The following is an 18,891-nucleotide window of genomic DNA, read 5'->3' as shown; positions in this document are numbered from 1 at the left end:
CATAGCTCACTAATAGCTATCCATTTAGTCATGAGTCAGCAAAACTGTTACTTCATGAAGCCTCACCTCCAGCAAACCTAGACAAGCAAAATCTTGTTTTCGTGATGAGCAACCCACAATGGACCTAGTTATTTCCTTTTAACTCACCCCTTAAATTGGAATACAGCTTGAAATGGGTGAGATTGTGGGAGAATGCATTGGAACAAATATGAGTTAGATCAGTGTTTTTCAACCAGTATGCCGTGGCACACTAGCGTGCCGCGAGACATGGTCAGGTGTGCCACGAAGCTCAGCAAGAGAGAGAAAGAAAGCAAGAGAGAGAGAAAGAAAGAAAGAAAGAGAGAAAGAGAGAGAGAAAGAGAGAAAGAGAAAGAGAGAGAAAGCAAGCAAAAGAGAGAGAAAGAAAGAAAGGCAGGGAAGGAGGGAGAGATAAAAAGAGAGCAAAAAAGAGGAAGGAAGGAAGAGAGAAAGAAAGAGGGATGGAGAGAGAGAGGAAGGAAAGAAAGAGAGAGAAAGAGGGAGAGAAAAAGAGCAAAAGGGAGGAAGAGAGAGAGAGAGAATTTTTTTGTCCAAACTTTTTTAGCCCCTCCCCCCCACTCCCCAATGCTCAATGTGCCCCATGATTTTGTATATGTAAAAAATGTGCCGCAGCTCAAAAAAGGTTGAAAATCACTGAGTTAGATGACCCTGTTTTCTTTTTCCTTTTTGTTGTAACATACGGTACTCTTTTCTAGAAATACAGTGTTCCCTCGATTTTCGCGGGGGATGTGTTTCAAGACTGCCTGCGAAAGTTGAATTTCCGCAAAGTAGAGATGTGAAAGTAAATACACTATTTTTGGCTATGAACAGTATCACAAGCCTTCCCTTAACACTTTAAACCCCTAAATTGCAATTTCACATTCCCTTAGCAACTATTTAGATTATTACTCACCATGTTTATTTATTAAAGTTTATTTAAAAAAATATTTATTAAAGGCAGACAAAAGTTTGACGATGACATATGATGTCATCGGACAGGAAAAACCATGGTATAGGGAAAAAACCTGTGAAATATTTTTTAATTAATATTTTTGAAAAACCGTGGTATAGACTTTTCGCGAAGTTTGAACCCCCGAAAATCGAGGGAACACTGTATTTGTTTTCCAAAATATTATAGATTTGAACCTGAATTGCAGAACCATTTTGATGTGATAGGGAGCCCCTCAGAAACTGAAGCTCAATATACTGTATAATGTAGGAATTATATGTAGGAATATCCCCATTCACGTTTGTTTAAATTTTATGTCCTTTATATTGGGCACTCAAGCTTGTCAAGAGAACTGCAGGTGAATTTGCACTGGCAGTTATGCCTTGACCCTATGGGCAGCACAGCCCGGAAAGCAGAATTATGGCTTATGGTTTTAAACATAACAGAGCCACTGAAGTTGTTACATGCTCTTTCCAAAGCATTATATCAGATAGAAAAATATGTTTAATAATCGATGCATAGATTATCCTTCTACTCATTGCTTTTCAAGTATATTGGGACTTAAAACCTCAAAATCCCTAACGGCAGAATTTTTTTACCATGTTAGTTGCCAATTTGGGGGATTGTAAGTCCAGCACATCAGTCTGGAGAAGGATGCCATGGGATATCATATTTCTAATACACAATTACAACTTCCAGAATTAAATGAAGGCTTTCATGTGTTTACTATTTGGGGGGGATTTATAAGGCTGTCAAAGCCATGTTCACTCTTGATATTATTCAATCAAAATCCAATTAAAATACAAATTAGACTCATTGAGGACATGAAAAGTAAGTAACAAATTATGCTGGATATGGCTTGGTCCACCACTTGAGATAACCTCCAAGATTTTAAAGATCACATAAAGATCCTGAAATGATATTTGGACCTGAGGTCCAAAGCTTTATGCTCCTTTGCTTGCCTGGTGTTTGTTTACATGTCACTGAACAAACACTGATAACTGTCTACCCAGTTTTCCACAAAATAAGACATCCCCTGATAATAATCCCAATCAGGCTTTTGAGTGCATGGCAGTAAGGCCAAGCACATATTTCAGGGTTCAAAAAAATATAAGACATGGTCTTATTTTTGGGGAAATATGATATGTCAGGAGTGTCAAACTCAGTTTCATTGAGGGTTAAATCAGGGTTATTTTTGACTTCAGGGGGCAGGGGCTATGGCCAAGATAGACATGGTCATCTCAACAGGCTCCCAATCTCCATTTCCAGCTGCGACTGCCTCCTGCAACCTACTTCCAGACAACACAGAGCTCCATTTTCAGTCACAAAGGCACCATAGACTGGTCCTTCGCTGTCTCCAGGGTGGCCCCATGAATCAGATCTAGGTACCCTGCAGGCCAGATGTGGCCTGCAGACCTTGAATTTGAACCCTTGGTCTATGTGCTTGAAACATAAACCAGGACAATCATTGGTATGTACAGAAGAACCAAGTACCCCCAGTCACTCGTCAGAGTTGAATATAAGTTTTTTATCACATTTCCAGACCGACAGCCTCCAAGCATTGAGACACTATTTCCCCATTGTAATTTGATATTTTACAGTAACTTGTAATTGGCATAGGTCAAATCATAGTTCCCTCTAAGCTGAGCAGTGAGCAATCGCTCACTTAAAAATCATCATCAACTCAGAGTTTTCCAAACCTGCCCAGAAGCCGAGAGGGAAAGAGTGAGAGGGAAGGAGAGAGAGAGGAAGAGAGAGAAACAGATAGAAAAAAGAGAGGAAGGAAAAGAGATAGAAAAAGAATGGGAGTAAGGAAGAGAGAAAGAAAATCAAAATCTAGTTTGAAACTAGCTCAACTATTTAAGTGGCATTTTGATATTGATAGAGTTGCCCTATTATGAGCTCACTGTTATAGACACACAGTACAGTATTTTATTTTGAAATTCTCTGAGGCAAAACAGGGTGGGTTTTTAATTTGTTTGTTTGTTTGTTTGTTTATTTATTTAATATTTCTGTGCCACCCAGTCCCGAAGGGACTGCCGCTCAGACACTATACTTTTCTGCCCACCCCCCCAAAAAATTAGAGGGAACACTGGGTCAAATTATATATTTAAATTGTATATTAAATATTTTTTATCTGTATGGAGATTAACATCAGCAATGACTCGGTTTATTCATTTATTCTTCAGATCAATTCTAAAGATGATAATGGTGTGGTTTATGGGTCCTGGGACAACATTTATGAATATGGAGTATCACCATCATCCTGGACAGGAAGTGTAGACATTCTATTGGAGTATTATAGTACTAAGGAGCCAGTGCGATATGGGCAGTGCTGGGTCTTTGCTGGCGTTTTCAACACTTGTAAGTATGAGACAAAATGTGCAACAAAGTATGATATTATTAATACACTGATGTCCTTTCCAAAGAAGAGTCACGTCCCACCAGCACTTTTTGAGGATTAATATTATTAATGGGCATGTAGTACCAAGGATATAATTAATCTTTGTTTAAAATATAACAATGAAGGTTTATATAGAACAGAGGTGAGGATCAGGTACCTTGTAGATCAATGTTGGTGAAGCTTTTCAGCACCGTGTGTCGAAACGGGAGCACGCATGCTCACGCAGGCAAGCACCGGAAACTGGAAGATCAGCTCTCTGGCACGCATGCACAGGACTGCCAGAAATCAGAAGAGCGATTCTCAGGTGCGCATGCATGCACCAGGAAGCTGAGCTTCTGGTTTCCAGCATGCATGCGTTCACGAAGTCCAGACGGCATAGGCGCCAGGGAGCAGCTCTTCCAGTTTCCAGCACTCCCACATCCGTGAAGACCAGCTGGCCAGTGCGCATGTGGACGCCGGAACCTAGAAGAGCAACAGGCAATGGCTGGCGTGCCCGGAGAGATGGGTCTACATGCCACTTACTTACTTACTTACTTACTTACTTACTTACTTACTTACTTACTTACTTACTTACTTACTTACCTACCTATCTACCTACCTACCTACTTACTTACTTACTTACTTACGGATTCATTGATTTGATTTGATTTGATTTGATTTGATTTGATTTCATTTCATTTCATTTCATTTCATTTCATTTGTATGCCGCCCCCTCCATAGACTCGGGGCGGCATACACTTCCGGCTCACTTCTGGGACGCATCCCATAGGTTCGTCATAACTGTTCTAGAGGGTTGCTGAACTATAATTTCTGGCAGCTTCAGAAATATGCCAATGATGGAGGGTGTTGAAAGTGGTAATTCAGTGTGGTTTACAACTCCCTTATACCTGTTAGAATTAATTTACTTAATATACATTGTACTACTAGAATTGAAGTGCACACTAAGATTGGAATTTAACAAAACAAAACAAAATAAAACATCAGCCCTATTTCCACTTTTTTTCTCTTCCAATAACTTGCTCTCTTGTACATGTCTTCATTCCTACATATTAGAAGTACATAAGTACATTTTATGCTTTATTAATGGACCTGCTCCATATGGATCAATAATTGCTTACCCTTGATTAAAATACAAAAAAAAAAACCCTTAAAATAACAAAACTCCAGCAGGAAAATATTTCTTTACAAATTTTCTAAATACAGAGGAAGTGAATTTCTCTATACGTAGGGAACTCTCATAGAGGACAGAGAATTGAACGTTGACACACAGATTGCAATAGAAATGGCATTTAGACTCATATACAACTTCACAGCCCTCTCTAAGCTGTTTACAGAGTCAGCATGTTGGCCCCCAACAATTTGAGTCCTCATTTCATCCACCTCGGAAGGATGGAAAGCTGAGTCAACCTTGAGCCTAGTGAAATTCGAACTTCCAAATTGCAGGCAGCTGGCAGGCAGCAGAGGTATCCTGCACTACTGCATTCTAACCAGTGCACTACCAGGGTTCTTAATTTTTTTTTAGGATGCATCTCCTACAGTATTTAGTGGCCAAACATGTTCATAATCTTGGTATTTCCACAGGTACTCAACTCTTAAGCCAACTAGAATTTTAAAATTACACTAAATGCCAAATGACTGCTAGTAAAAAAAAAAAAATGTTGATATTAAATTTTATCCACCAAACATTTGGCCATAAGTAACATCTTTCAGCGCAGACGCCCTATAATTCCTGATCTTGTAGCAGTTATCAGCCTAGTTGCTGCTAAATTGTACCAATTTAAAATTCAAGTTATATTTCAAGGATGAAGGTATAAGGCACAATATAAGGAATAGTCAAAATAGACTATACGAAGACATAGTCCGCTGGAATCAAAATCCAACTTTTTTTTCTTGATACTAGCTGTAATGCTACAAAGACATTCTTTGCTACCCAGACATCATCTGCCTATCCAGCAAGAATTTAGAATCAATCAGAATAGATCTGGAAGGGACTCTGGAGACAGTGATGGGCTACGAGCCAGAATGTTAAATTACGCTCACCGCCGCGGCTTGTAAGTTCTTGCGGGAACAGCGTGATTTTGCTGTTGCACCTGTGGAGGTAGCAAAATTGCACCCGTGTTTCAGCAAGGTTTTACTTGCAGCTCCGTGCACAATTTTGCTACCTCCACAGGAGCAGCAGCAAAATCATGCTGTTCCCGCAAGAACTTACAAGTCGTGGCAGCGAGCGCAATTTAGCATTCCAAGTCGTAGCCCATCGCTGGCTGGAGGTCTTCTAGTCCAACCCCCTGTTCATGTAGGAGACCCTATACTAGTGAAGGTGAAGCTTTTTTTGGTTTGCCTGTGAAAAAGGGGTATGTGGGTGTGCTAGGATGCATGCATGTGCCCACATCCCTTCCCTCTCTCCCATGCATGCACACTTTCTGCCTCATTGAAGCCTGGGACAGTGAAAAAAGCATCCAAACCGGACGTTCGGAAAAACAGACTTCCGGTTTGCCCATTGTGCTGGGTTTTTTTCATGCCAGGGGTTCAGGGAAGCTTCCTGAAGCCCTGGAGTGTGAAAAACAGTCCAACGGGACAACCGGAAGTTCAGAAAATGCACTTCCGGTTTGCTTGTTGGGCTGTTTTTCGCATTGTGGCTTCAAGAAGCTTCCCTGAATCTTCTGGAGTGCAAAAAAACAGTACAATGGGCAAAACGGAAGTCTGTTTTCTGAACTTCTGGTTTTCTTGTTTGGGTGTATTTTTTACCCTCCAGGGCCTCAAAGAAACTTCCCTGAAGCATCCAGAGGGTGAAACAGCCTTCCCCAAGCTGAAAACCAGCTGGTCAGTGTGTGAGTATGAGTTGGAGCTGACATGAGGGAACTGAGACACCTCCCCCAGGCTTTTATATTTTATGAATGGTGTGCGTGTGTTGCATGGTTTTTAAATGATGGGTTTTTTAGATGTTTTTTAATATTAGATTTGTTTCCATTGTAACATTGTTATTATTGTTGTTATGAGCTGCTCCAAATCTTTGGAGAGGGGTGGCATATAAATAAATAAATAAATAAATAAATAAATAAATAAATAAATAAATAAATAAATAAATAAATAAATAAATAAATAAATAAATAAATAAATAAATAAATAAATAAATAAATAAATAAATAAATAAATAAATAAATAAATAAATAAATAAATAAATAAAATTGTTGTTGTTGTTATTATTATTATTATTATTATTATTATTATTATTATTATTATTATTATTATTATTATAGGGCAACGTCTCACGTGCCCTCCAATATGGTTCCACATGCTACCTGTGGCACACATGCCATAGGTTCTCCATCACAGCCCGATGCCATTTCAGACCACAGTCTCTTCTTAAAAACCTCCAGTGATGAAGTAGCAGCAGGGGTGGGTTCTGACTTATCTCATTGCCAGTTCACTTCCTCCTATGCCACCTAGTGCATGCATGCTTTGTGTGTACATGCATGCACAGTGTTGAAAACCCAGCTTCTGTGCATGCGCAGAAGCAAAAATCATGATGGCGGCACCTATTACGCCACTGAGAGAGCTGGTTCGGGGACGTGTCCAGCTGGTCATTGCTGCCAGTTTGGCGAGCAATGGGAAATTCCGGTAGGAACCCACCCACCTCTGAGCAGCAACCACAACTTCTGAAGGAAAACTGTTCCACTATTTAATTGTCCTTAAACTGTGACCATACTTTTTTAGGGAGAGTGCAACTTCATCCATCCCAGCCCTGAACCTTAAACCCCAAGTCTAATTTAGATTTACTGCTGTGCTTTGTCTGGGTTTTAATTTCTGTTTGTTCTCCCTGGTTAAGCATATTATGGAATTATGCAATATCCAACAATTGCTTTCTTGGAGTGGGTGGCATCAGCCTATTCTTGGCACCTTATTCCAAAACTTGCAATGTCAACAGCTGAGGTGTTAAACAAACCCTCGGTTCTATCTATTAGACATAATCTGACAGGAAGAGCTGGTAGCCAAACCAATACTGATCAGGGAATGATCTCTTCATGATAAAACCACCCAGAGTTCTTGTACTTTCAAAGTGTCTGCTTTACCTGAGCAGAGTATCAACCTTATCTTGATTTAAAAAAAAAAAAAAAGTAAGTCAGATACTAGTTAGGACAGATCAGGGGCCATTAAATTCTGAGGTGCCCGTGAATCTGCAAACTTGAGTCAGCATGAGTATTGAAAACTACATGATAGGGAAACTTTCCCCTCCTGCACAACACCCCCCCCCCCAGATCAGTGATGGCAAACCTTTTTTCGGTCACGTGCAGTGATGGGCTACCAAAATTTTTACTACCATGGCTTGCATTGGCTGCCGATCAGTTTCCGGTCACAATTCAAAGTGTTGGTCATGACCTTTAAAGCCTTACATGGCATTGGACCAGATTACCTCCGGAACCGCCTGCTACCGCACAAATCCCAGCGCCCGATAAGATCCCACAGAGTTGGTCTTCTCCGCATCCCATCGACTAAACAATGTCGTTTGGCGGGCCCCAGGGGAAGAGCCTTCTCTGTGGCGGCCCCGGCCCTCTGGAACCAACTCCCCTGGAGATTAGAATTGCCCCCACCCTCCTTGTCTTTTGTAAACTACTCAAGACTCATTTATACCACCAGGCATGGGGGAGTTGAGATATTCCTTCCCCCTAGGCCATTACAAGTTATGCATGGTATGTTTGTGTGTATGTTTGGTTTTATAAATAAGGGTTTTTAGTTGTTTTATTATTGGATCATCACATGTTGTTTTTATCATTGTTGTTAGCCGCCCCGAGTCTACAGAGAGGGGCGGCATACAAATCCAATAAATTATTATTATTATTATTATTATTATTATTATTATTATTATTATTACCACACTGTGGGCGTGGCTTATGCATTTTGTTTCAACATCTTTCAGTGCAAATTGGGTGCTGTGGGGTGGAGCTCCAAATTTTGCTAGCGGTACTGCGTTCCTGACCGTACCCGTAGGAGCCCATCCCTGGTCATGTGCCAAAAAGGTGTGTGTGGGAGGAGTGTATGCATGCAGGACCACACCCAAAATTCCATGCAGCCCCCCTGCACATGTGTTCATGACAACCCCCTAACCCTACTCCTGGCACATGATGGCATATCTGTTTTTTGTTCTCCCTAGGCTTCAGAGTCTTTCTAGGAGCCTGGGGAAGGTAAAAATGGCCTTCCCCATCCCCCCACCCCTGGAGACTGTTGGCTTGTCTCGGCTAGGCTATGAAACCTTTGACAACACCAAGCAGAGAATTTTAACAGAGCGTGGATGTGTGATAAAGCCAAGACACAGACTTAGTTCAATAAGTATTATTTACATATAAACAAAATATAAACAATCCAGAATAAGCACGAAGCAAATACAGAACAATACGCACTGAGCAGTTACAAGATTAGCACAAAGCAAAACACAATATAGATAACAAGCACGAAGCTAAAATACAATATAGATAAAAGCACGAAGCTAAAATACAATATAGATAAAAGCACAAAGCTTATACAAGCACGAAGCTTATACAGAACTCCCCCTCTCTCAGGCAAAGTGAAAAGGAAGTGACAGAGCAAAATAATGAGCTTTTATAGCTTCAATGAGGAAGTGACAAAATAGCCTTGAATATTACCGTAACTCTTCAAGTACATGTTAACTCTTTGAGTGCACATTAACCCTTTAAGTACAAGTTTGGTACAGTTTACAATATGCAGTTTACAATGGCAATCCCTAACAGCCATGTACCCTGTACTAACAGAGACCCTCTGGAGGCCAGAAATGGCCCACTTGCCAACGTCTTCATTTCTGGCCTCCGGAGGGCCTCTGGGAGGGGAGGCCGTTTTCACCCTCCCCAGGCTCCTAGAAAGGCTCTGAAGCCTGAGGAGAGTGAAAAACCCAGAACTTCCAGTTCAACCAGAAATTGGCAAACGGTACGTTTCCAGCCACTGGAGGACCCAGGGGGGGGGCATTTTCACTCTCCCCAGGCTCCTAGAAAGGCTCTGGGGCTTGGGAAGAGCAAAATAAAAGGCCTTCCCCAACCCCTCCAGAGGCTGAAAATACTCTCCCAACTTCCCAACTCCTCGTGGTTCCAGAAGGCCTGAAAATGAGGTGGCCACCATGTGCATGCGCGCCAGACCTGAGCTCACAAGCCCACTGACATGGCTTTGCATTCCACTTGTGCCATAGGTTCACCATCACGGTCCTAGATAATCCACATGCCAATAGGATGAACCATACACCAGAAATGCATTTATACTGTTCTGTCCATGCAAATGCAACATACGCTCAAAATTGACAGCATAACAGAGGTGAAATTCTGCAGGTCAAGGACCACATCATGTTTTCACTCTCTAATCCATAGAACTAGTTCTTCAATAATAAATCCTGGATAATAGACGCTTTTCATTACCATCAACTGTCTTCCACTGAAGAGGATCTTTGGCTTAGAGCAGGGGTGGGCAACAATTGACATTTTATGACTTGCGGACTTCAACTCCCAGAATTCCTGAGCCTGCATGAGTTAGAGCCGCTGGCTGGGGAATTCTGGGAGTTGAAGTCCAGATATCTTCAAGTTGCCAAGGTTGGGAAACACTGAGTTAGAGCACCTCTTTCACTGTAATACTCACTTCCTAGACTAGACTTCAACCTGTGAAGGATGGAAGTCAGCTAGTGGCCTGTCCTCTTTCCATGTTAATGCCTGTTTGTAGCTTTCTTCCACTTATTACTTTAGCATATTCTCCTGAATATCTTAAAATCTGGAGAAGTACATATTTGGTAAAATAAACGTGTTCCAATTAATAATTATTCAGGAAATTATAACTGAAAAAAGTTCCATGTCAAAATGTAGACAAAAATCATTATTATTCCATCATTAAATAAAACCACTCCAACTATTTTTTTTAAATTTGCTATGTATTTGCTATGTATATGTATGATACTTTGTGTTATGTTCAGTGCCTCACTCAATTATAAACTTAAAATGAATATTATAAACACAAATCTAAGAGAGAACGGCTTCATTAAAGCCAGCTAGCAAGCTAGCTAAAATATTAACCAATTACCTCCCTCAAAATTAAATCTAGTACTCCAGTACTCCCAAAAGAATATAAAGATGTAACTACCTGCATTGGTTACATTATGCATTGGTTTCCCCACCTAAAGAATTGGGTTCTACCTACCATATTATGCCATGCAGAACAGGATTTCCATAATTTTTTTCTGTAGCAATTCCATATTCTGGAGTTCCTTTAAGCAGGGCCAATTTGGAGGGTACCAAGATGTTATAAGGAGATGAGGAGCAATCTTCATCCATAGACTAGGACAGGGGTCAAAACACCCAGAGCCACAAAACCTGGGTGGGCATGGCCAACTTGATGTCACTCACACCGAGTCACAACTACCCAGGTTTTATGGCTCTATGCTTTCTTTTCTATGAGATAAAGGTATACTGTATGTGTGTATGTTTTTTTGCTGAATTTGAAAATTAAGGGAGACTAGGATAGATCTATTTCGGCCTTATTTTGGCCTCATCAGCTAGCCATACCCACTGGAACTTGAACCTGCAACCTTTGCCTTGTAAGACAGAGAATTATCCTCTAGGTTACAGTATCCAATCCCTTCAGCTCTGCACCAGAGAAGGGTTACATATTTTTGTGTCGAATCACCCTGGTGTATTGAAGGAACATCACAGCCCCTTTATTTGCCTCTCGGCCCAACCCAGGGCCATTTCCAAGGCAGTTAATTTTATTGATAGCTGACAATTCTATCTGTATGTGTCACATGGTTTTTTTGTTGAATTTTGAAAATTACGGGAGACTAGGATAGATCTATTTCGGCCTTATTTTGGCCTCATCAGCTAGCCATACCCACTGGGACTGTAACCTTTGCCTTGTAAGGCAGAGAATTATCCTCTAGGCTACAGTATCCAATCCCTTCAGCTCTGCACCAGGGAAGGGTTACATATTTTTGTGTCGAATCACTATATATATCTTTCTCTATATATATCACTATAAATCACTATATATATATCTTTCTCTATCTCCATCTTTCTTTCACCCCTCCCTCTTCCCTTCTCTCTGTGTGCTGAAGAACAATCATCACCCCCAGCAGAGTCTTCCTCCCACTCTTGCGACTCCCAGGCTGGCTGTAGCACACTGGGGGGACCCTCCTTAACCAAGCGCCAAAGATGCACATGGAGGGCAGATGGCTGCTCACTTAAGGAAGGTCTTTGGGTACAGCTTCTCTCCTGCCCTGAGAATAGGGCCATTGCCTTGCTGTGTCCCATCCCAACCCACTCTCACAGCTCTTCAGCCAAGTGGGGAGGTTGTGAGCTCCAGCCCAAAGCGACAGAAAGTGAAGGCTGCCTTGCATGCAAATATGGCATGAAGGCAGTTACAGGGCCACTTATTTCCTGTTCTAAGGATCTGGCCATTGCCCTACCATACCCCCCAATTCAGGAAGTAAAATCTGGAAATGTTTGTCTTTGTTTCTGCAAAGTGATATGAGACCAAACCATCTCAACTTATTTTTGAAAGTGAAGGTGTTGAAATGTACATTTTGAATATGTATATATATTTTCTCATGTAGAAGATACATATAGTAAAAAAAAAAATCCCACTTGGTTTCTATCTCAGCAGAATTCTACCCTGTATTATATTCTATTCCTTGTATTATACTCTTGCCAGTATTAATAGATGCTGCCAGATAACTATATATAGATATATATGACTAATGTGCCCTTCCCTGTAGTTGCATATGAAAACTAATCTATAATACTCTAATAATCTTCTGCAGTGAAATTGTGCAATTGTCAAATGAAAAATTAGTCCATTTAATTCAGTACGGGACACCCACTCCCATTGGCATCATCAATAGATTTGCATAAATATTTTCAGATAACGCTCCAGCCATGTGTTCAAATATGGATTTTAAACAGTTTTAAGTTTCTTAAAACAATCCCACTCTGTTTACTTTTCTCCTGCTATATGAAGTGTTTTGGAAAGTAAGAAAAGAAGATGCAAATTACTTTGATATGTCTGGAAGAAAAATTGCTTTGTCTTAAATAATCCTTTCCTACCTGTTGCTGCTTGCGTATATTGGATTCAGTGTCTATTTGCAGTTAGCACTTTCATTGGCTGGGAAACACTGGTATAGAATATATTCATCTTTCCATTTTCCATAAAACAGGAACTTCAAGAAATGAAGCATGTAAACCCACCAAATAAAGAGGGAGTGATTCTTACCTCTTTCCTGTTGTTAGGCACTCAGCCTAACAGCAAACAAACACATTAAACAGGTAGACGGAAAGTTAAAAACATAGAAGCTCAAGGCATGTAACTTGATGGCAGAAAACAGAAAAGTTCAAACTTTATATAAGCAGGTGGCACCTGTTTGCTTTTGTGCTGTCCAGATGTGTTATGTCCACAAATTACAGAGTTCTTAATCAACCGTGATCGGTACAAAATGGGAATTCTGGAAATTATGGTCACAATGCAACTAAGGAGCATCAGGTTAGATAGCTAATCCAACATCAATTAGTTCTGGTATAAGTTTTCAGTTCTTTAAAGCATGTAACATTTTCCCAGTTCAATTACTTAGCTTTCCAAGGTTACCATATTGAAAAATTGGGGACAGTCATCTATTAAATATGCTAAAGCATCCCAAAAAAGAAAGAGCAAAGCTATTAATCTTGAACTTGTCAGCTGAATTATTTCCAATGAGCCCCGAGGGCTTGTGTGCTCGAAGTGTTGGAAGGCATTTGTATTAAGCATAATCAATAAGTGCATGGGCTAGTAGATGTATCCAGGTAATTTGTCATCAAACCGTTAAAATAAATGTGCAGTGTTACTCTTCTTCATGAAGCACTGTAGCCATCATAGGCTACAAAAGATGAATTACTGCAGGGTTGTCAAAAACAAATCTCAAAGGCCTTCGCAGGCTTTTTAAGGAGTCCCAGTGTGGTTTCGGGTTTTCCATCACACTCCTTAGTGTGGCAGCTATTTCATCACACTTTCTTCCCATTTCCCTTTAAATTAGCAGTAGGTCATATCTGTAAGCCTGTTAAGGACGGCTAACATATTATCTTTTTCACCCCTCAAGATGTAGATGCAGCTGACAATTAAAACAAAAATATTTCATGCAAATGAAATGGATGCTTTGGGAATATAATCGAGGGCTCCTAATCCCTGTTAACAAAGCTCTGGAAAGCCGATTGCCTGAAACTTTATGTCTCCTACCAATCAGTTTATACAAGTGCTAGGATGGGTAAATGACTTACTCCACTGGCTCCCCAATAAACCAACAGGAGCACCAAAGAAGAAACTCTTAAATACAGTACAGATTCCTACGGGACCAGCCAAGCCTTAGATAACTACAAGTAGCTCCAAGTCTAGCATTGCTAATGAGGATATAATATACATTGCTTTGAGCGCCATTCTTTGATGAAAAGGTGGCGTAAAAACTCAGGCCAAACAATATAGACATGTACATATAGACAGGTACCATACTATATGTTCTGTCTAGGTCACTCCGGAAGCCAATACCAACCCAAAAAGAGAATCCAGACACACCGATAAAAGGCAAAGGCAGTTTATAAAATTCAAGAAAAAACACAGGTAACAGAAAATGTCCTTACAAACAGGAAAATGCTGTATCTTCAGATATATCCACGAAGGCAAAAGTCCATGCAGCAATACAGGATTCTTGCTGCCAATACGAGGCTGTAGATAGCAGACCTACACCTCCCACGGGTTTTCCAAACTGCTGGGCCACAAGCCAGGAACAGAGACGTCGAGAACAAAGCAGGACACCGTAACTCCAACTGATAACACTCCACATGGCTTCAAGGGCTTGCCTGCCTTTTAAACCCTGCTAAGGAGGACCACACCCAAGCCCAGCTGTTCCTAATTCAGTGCTGATAATACTTCTTTAATTGCTCCTTTCTTTGATCTGACCGTCTCTGTCGCATGTCAATGACGGCTTATGCTTCATCACCTAATGACTCCAAGCTATTGGCTGGGGAGAGGCCCCCCCCCCCCCCCGGGGCTCTCATGCTGTTCTCCTTCGTCCCATTCCTGACTTTCTTCTCCCCCGTCCGACTGCTCAGCCCCCTCCTCTTTGCTTTCAAAGACGCAGACGCAGCTGGACCCAGATGCAAAGACGCAGCTGGACCCTGATCGGCCTCAGGCTGAACCATAACACTATAGAGATAGTGAGGTGGGCTACATCAGATAATGAATGGATGTTTTCTGCTAGCTGCCCTGGTTCTTCCCCCCCCCCCCCTCCTCCGTTCAATCATATCCAGTTCTCAGAGCCTGCCTGGTTAAGTTCTTGCAGTTTTCTTGGCAAGGTTTTTCAGAAGTGATTTGCCATTGTCTGCTTCCTAGAGCTGGGAGGAAGTAATTGGCCCAAAGTCAGCCAGTTGGCTTTGTGCCTAGGCAGGACTGGAATTCACAATCTCTTAGTTTCTAACCTGATGCCTTAACCACGATACCAAACTGGCTTTAGTTTTAATGTGAACATTGCACTATAGTGCCAGAAACTGGTTGGGAACTATTGAGTTATCCCAAAACTAGAGTACCATGTTGGGAAATTGGAATAGATTGTATACATCTTCTTAACCTGTAATGTCATATTGTTTTAAACACTTGGTGTTGTTTTGGGTTTTTTTGTACAGTTTTGAGGTGTCTAGGAATTCCTGGACGAGTCATCACTAACTTTTCTTCAGCACATGATAATGATGCCAACTTACAGATGGATGTGTTTGTGGATGAATATGGAAAGGTGGATCCCAAGCTCACAAGAGATTCAATCTGGTATGTTTGCTGGAGAATTGCCATAGTTACGTGATCATATTAGTTTTCTGTCTCATACAATGAGAAAGGGTGGAATGAGGGACATTGCTGCTTATCTTTATTCTTAGGACAGGGGTGGACAAGGTTGGCTCTTCTATGACATGTGGACTTCAATTCCCAGAATTCCTACACTAGCATGATTGGCTCAGGAATTCTGGGAGTTGAAGTCCACAAGTCATTGAAGAGCTAACTTTGCCTACCCCAGTCCTAGGATACATAAGTGCACTGGTGTGCCTTTCATCCCCTGTCTAATTGTCTTTCCTCTCTTTCACCTATCATATATATTCTCTTCCTTTCATATATCTTCTCCTCTAAGTTCACTTTTATCCTTATATATATTACCACATATCTGTTTTCTTCCTATGTATTTGTGTATTGGACAAATGAATAAATTAATGAATGAATAAACAAACAAACAAATAAATAAATAAAAATATTCATCACACCCATTAGAAATTGAAGTTCAGTGATATCTGGAGGGGTGCTAGGAGAAGACAACAATACACACAACAATAGGATGATTTAGAACTAACATATAAAAAAAATATGATACCAGAGACTATTTATCAGTTCGCTGACACACAGTTCTAATCCCAAAATTATACAGACAGCTGTAATGATTCTATCCCATGTGTTACATATCCGAAAACAGCAGAATGAACCTGCTATACATTCAAGGCTCCCTGTTTATGCAGCTTGTGAAGATGCTGCCATATGAAATGGATTGTTTGTATACAGCAGAGCTCAGTCTGACATAAAACTCAGGGGATTCTGATTTAACTTCCACAAATATACTGGGAGCTCCTTGATGGCGCCTGTTGAACCATCCTGGCCACAAGAGTGCCTTAATCAAGCACAGAAGGCTCTTCTGATGTGTCAGTCAAAATCCCTGATGTTTCTCTCGTACTCAGAACAGAAGTCAGAAAACATAGCTTCTAACTCTGGGCTTTGTAGGAGTTTCCATGTCCTTCATCAACAAACCATGTAAAGTCACACTTTGCGTAGCAGGCAAGGAGGAGCAGCTGAGTAGCAAACACTAGGAAATCTGCCCTTTCAAGAAATTGTGGCTCACTGCAATACACAAATAAAGCAACTCCCCCTCCTGGTTTCAGTAACATTGTTAGTATTTTTTAATGGTTATTTCGAAGCTCAGTTACTGCGCTTATATATTCTTACTTGTGTTGCTCATTTAGTATCTGTGTTTTGGTATGGTCCTTTGGCATTACTCTAATCCAGTGTTTCCCAACCTTGGCTACTTTTATTTATTTATTTATTTTATTTTGTCCAATACATAATACCCATTGAAGAGAATAGATATGTAATAATATAAATAAAGAAAAGAATAGAAGAAAAGATGTAAAAGTAGAGGTGAACATATTTGAAAGGAAGAAAAGATAAATGAGATAAGGAGAGACAATTGGAGAGGGGACGGAAGGCACACTGGTGCACTTATGCACGCCCCTTACTGACCTCTTAGGAACCTGGAGAGGTCAATTGTGGATAGTCTAAGGGAAAAATGTTGGGGGTTAGGGGTTGACACTACTGAGTCAGGTAATGAGTTCCACCCTTCGACAACTCCGTTGCTGAAGTCATATTTTTTACAGTCAAGTTTGGAGCGATTAATATTAAGTTTGAATCCGTTGCATGCTCTTGTGTTGTTGTGATTGAAGCTGAAGTAGTCATTGACAGGTAGAACATTGCTGCATATGATCTTGTGGGCAATACTTAGATCGTGTTTTAGGCGACTTAGTTCTAAGCTTTCTAGACCTAGGATTGATAGTATTCTGTTTCGAGTGGAGGAGTGAAGGGCTCTTCTGGTGAAATATCTTTGGACATTTTCAAGGGTGTTGATGTCCGATATGTGGTATGGGTTCCAGACAGATGAACTGTATTCAAGGATGGGTCTGGCAAAAGTTTTGTAGGCTCTGGTGAGTAGTGTGAGATTGCCAGAGCAGAAGCTGCGTAGGATCAGCTATCTGGACTTCAACTCCCAGAATTCCCCAGGCAGCACTTGCTGGCTGGGGAATTCTGGGAGGTGAAGTCCAAATATCTTCAAGTGGCCAAGGTTGGGAAACACTGCTCTAATCAGAGACGAGGAAGCAAAGGATATTTTGTCTGCCCAAACCTACAGAGAGCATAAAATGGAAAACAAATGTACAGTAATATAATATTCTATTTATCGTTTGTATAATTCTCATTTTAATAGTAGCTCCCAAAGGAAAGGAGATAGGAGTAAAATGTGCATCCAGCACATAAATATGTTGTTGAGGGTGGGGGCATCCCTTACTCACTTCCCCTATCCTGTTACTGTTTTGCTTATTTATCATGTTAGAGGCTGCCCATAATCAAGTTTTCCTGGCAGCTCATAAAAGGAATGGAATGTAAAAATACATCCATTAAAATATATCTCACCATAAAGCACATGGACGCTGCATTAAAAAAAAGAAACAGTACCAATTTCAAGCTGGAATAGATAGAAATGGTGGGGAAAACAGAATGGCTTTAACTTGGTGTTGCAATAAGATTCATGTAGGTGCTAGATAAGCCTCTCTCAGAAGTTAATTTAATAGCCAGGGTGCCACCATTGAGAATGCCCTCTCCTTCCATTCCCCAATTATTTACTTTGTTGTTGCATTTTCAGTCCCTTCTTTCCCCCCTACTGGAGCAAAGCGTACTAATACTGTAGTTTGTTCCCTGCTGCAGCCAATACAGTATGTAGTTCCTCTCCAAATCTAGTGTTCAGAGCACAGTACTACCTCTCTGGCCTTTAAGTCACAGGAGACAACAGCTTGCTGAAGCGCCACCTTGAGGTATCTTTCATATTTTCATGTATTTTTCATTCAGTGGACTTATTCCATGGCATTTTCTCACCCAGCCCTAAGTCCATTTCACTATAAAAGGAAATGAATGCTGCAAATCTACATCAGCTAAGCAAAAGCTCCATGGTGTTTTAAATCGCATTCTCCCTATGCTGCCTTCCAGGGGCTTGATTACTTTTTGAACTTTCCCTTTAATCTCATCTGTTCATGGTATATTTATTGCTACATGATGCACATAACCTCTGGGGGCAAGCATTAATTTAAGTTATGGTGGGAGCTTTTTTCGATTTTCTCCTCTGGGTCCTTTTTCTTCATTTACTTTGCTTTCTATCTTTCAATGGAAAGCTTGCTTTAAATTGTTTTGCAGCATGATGCTGATGGGTTGTAAATAGTTCCCTATATCCTGAATCAGTTCTTTAAAACAATCTTCAATGTTTGTTAAAGAATCTCTCTCAAACAATGTGTTTTTAGATTTTGCAGAAATATATTTTTTACTATTAAATATTTATTGTATGTGTATTAAAATGTCTTTGCATAGATGAAAGTGATCCATAATCATTCATATAAATATTTTATAATGTTCTCATTTGGGATTTTAACTCAGATCAATCTTTAGTATGGTGTTTTTTATGTCAGGATTAAGCTTCCTAAAACTGTCCATATGTTTTAGTCTAAAATTCTCACAATCTCTATATGTTCTGGGCTTTGTAATCTAGAACATCTGAAGGATAATAGGTTGTCCAATTCTGAGCTGCATTATTAACCTTGGTGAATGGTTTGGTCATTATTATTATTATTATTATTATTATTATTATTATTATTATTATTATGTCAGTGCAACA

General features: G+C 40.4%; 1 protein-coding gene across 3 annotated transcripts in view; it reads left to right on the top strand.

Moving 5' to 3' along the window:
* F13A1 (coagulation factor XIII A chain) overlaps positions 1 to 18,891 on the top strand; it is a 178,416-nt gene that overhangs the window by 99,955 nt on the left and 59,570 nt on the right. For all 3 annotated transcript variants that reach the window (XM_070747201.1, XM_070747200.1, XM_070747199.1), the window contains exons 7-8: positions 3,157 to 3,331; positions 15,053 to 15,191. In XM_070747201.1, coding sequence (XP_070603302.1) covers positions 3,157 to 3,331; positions 15,053 to 15,191 — 314 coding nt within the window. The remainder of the gene's footprint in view (positions 1 to 3,156; positions 3,332 to 15,052; positions 15,192 to 18,891) is intronic.

Source organism: Erythrolamprus reginae, chromosome 3 (genome assembly GCF_031021105.1).
Source record: "Erythrolamprus reginae isolate rEryReg1 chromosome 3, rEryReg1.hap1, whole genome shotgun sequence".
NCBI lineage: Eukaryota > Metazoa > Chordata > Lepidosauria > Squamata > Dipsadidae > Erythrolamprus > Erythrolamprus reginae.
Note: the sequence above shows the minus strand (reverse complement) of the source record. Positions and strands in the feature narration are given on the sequence as shown.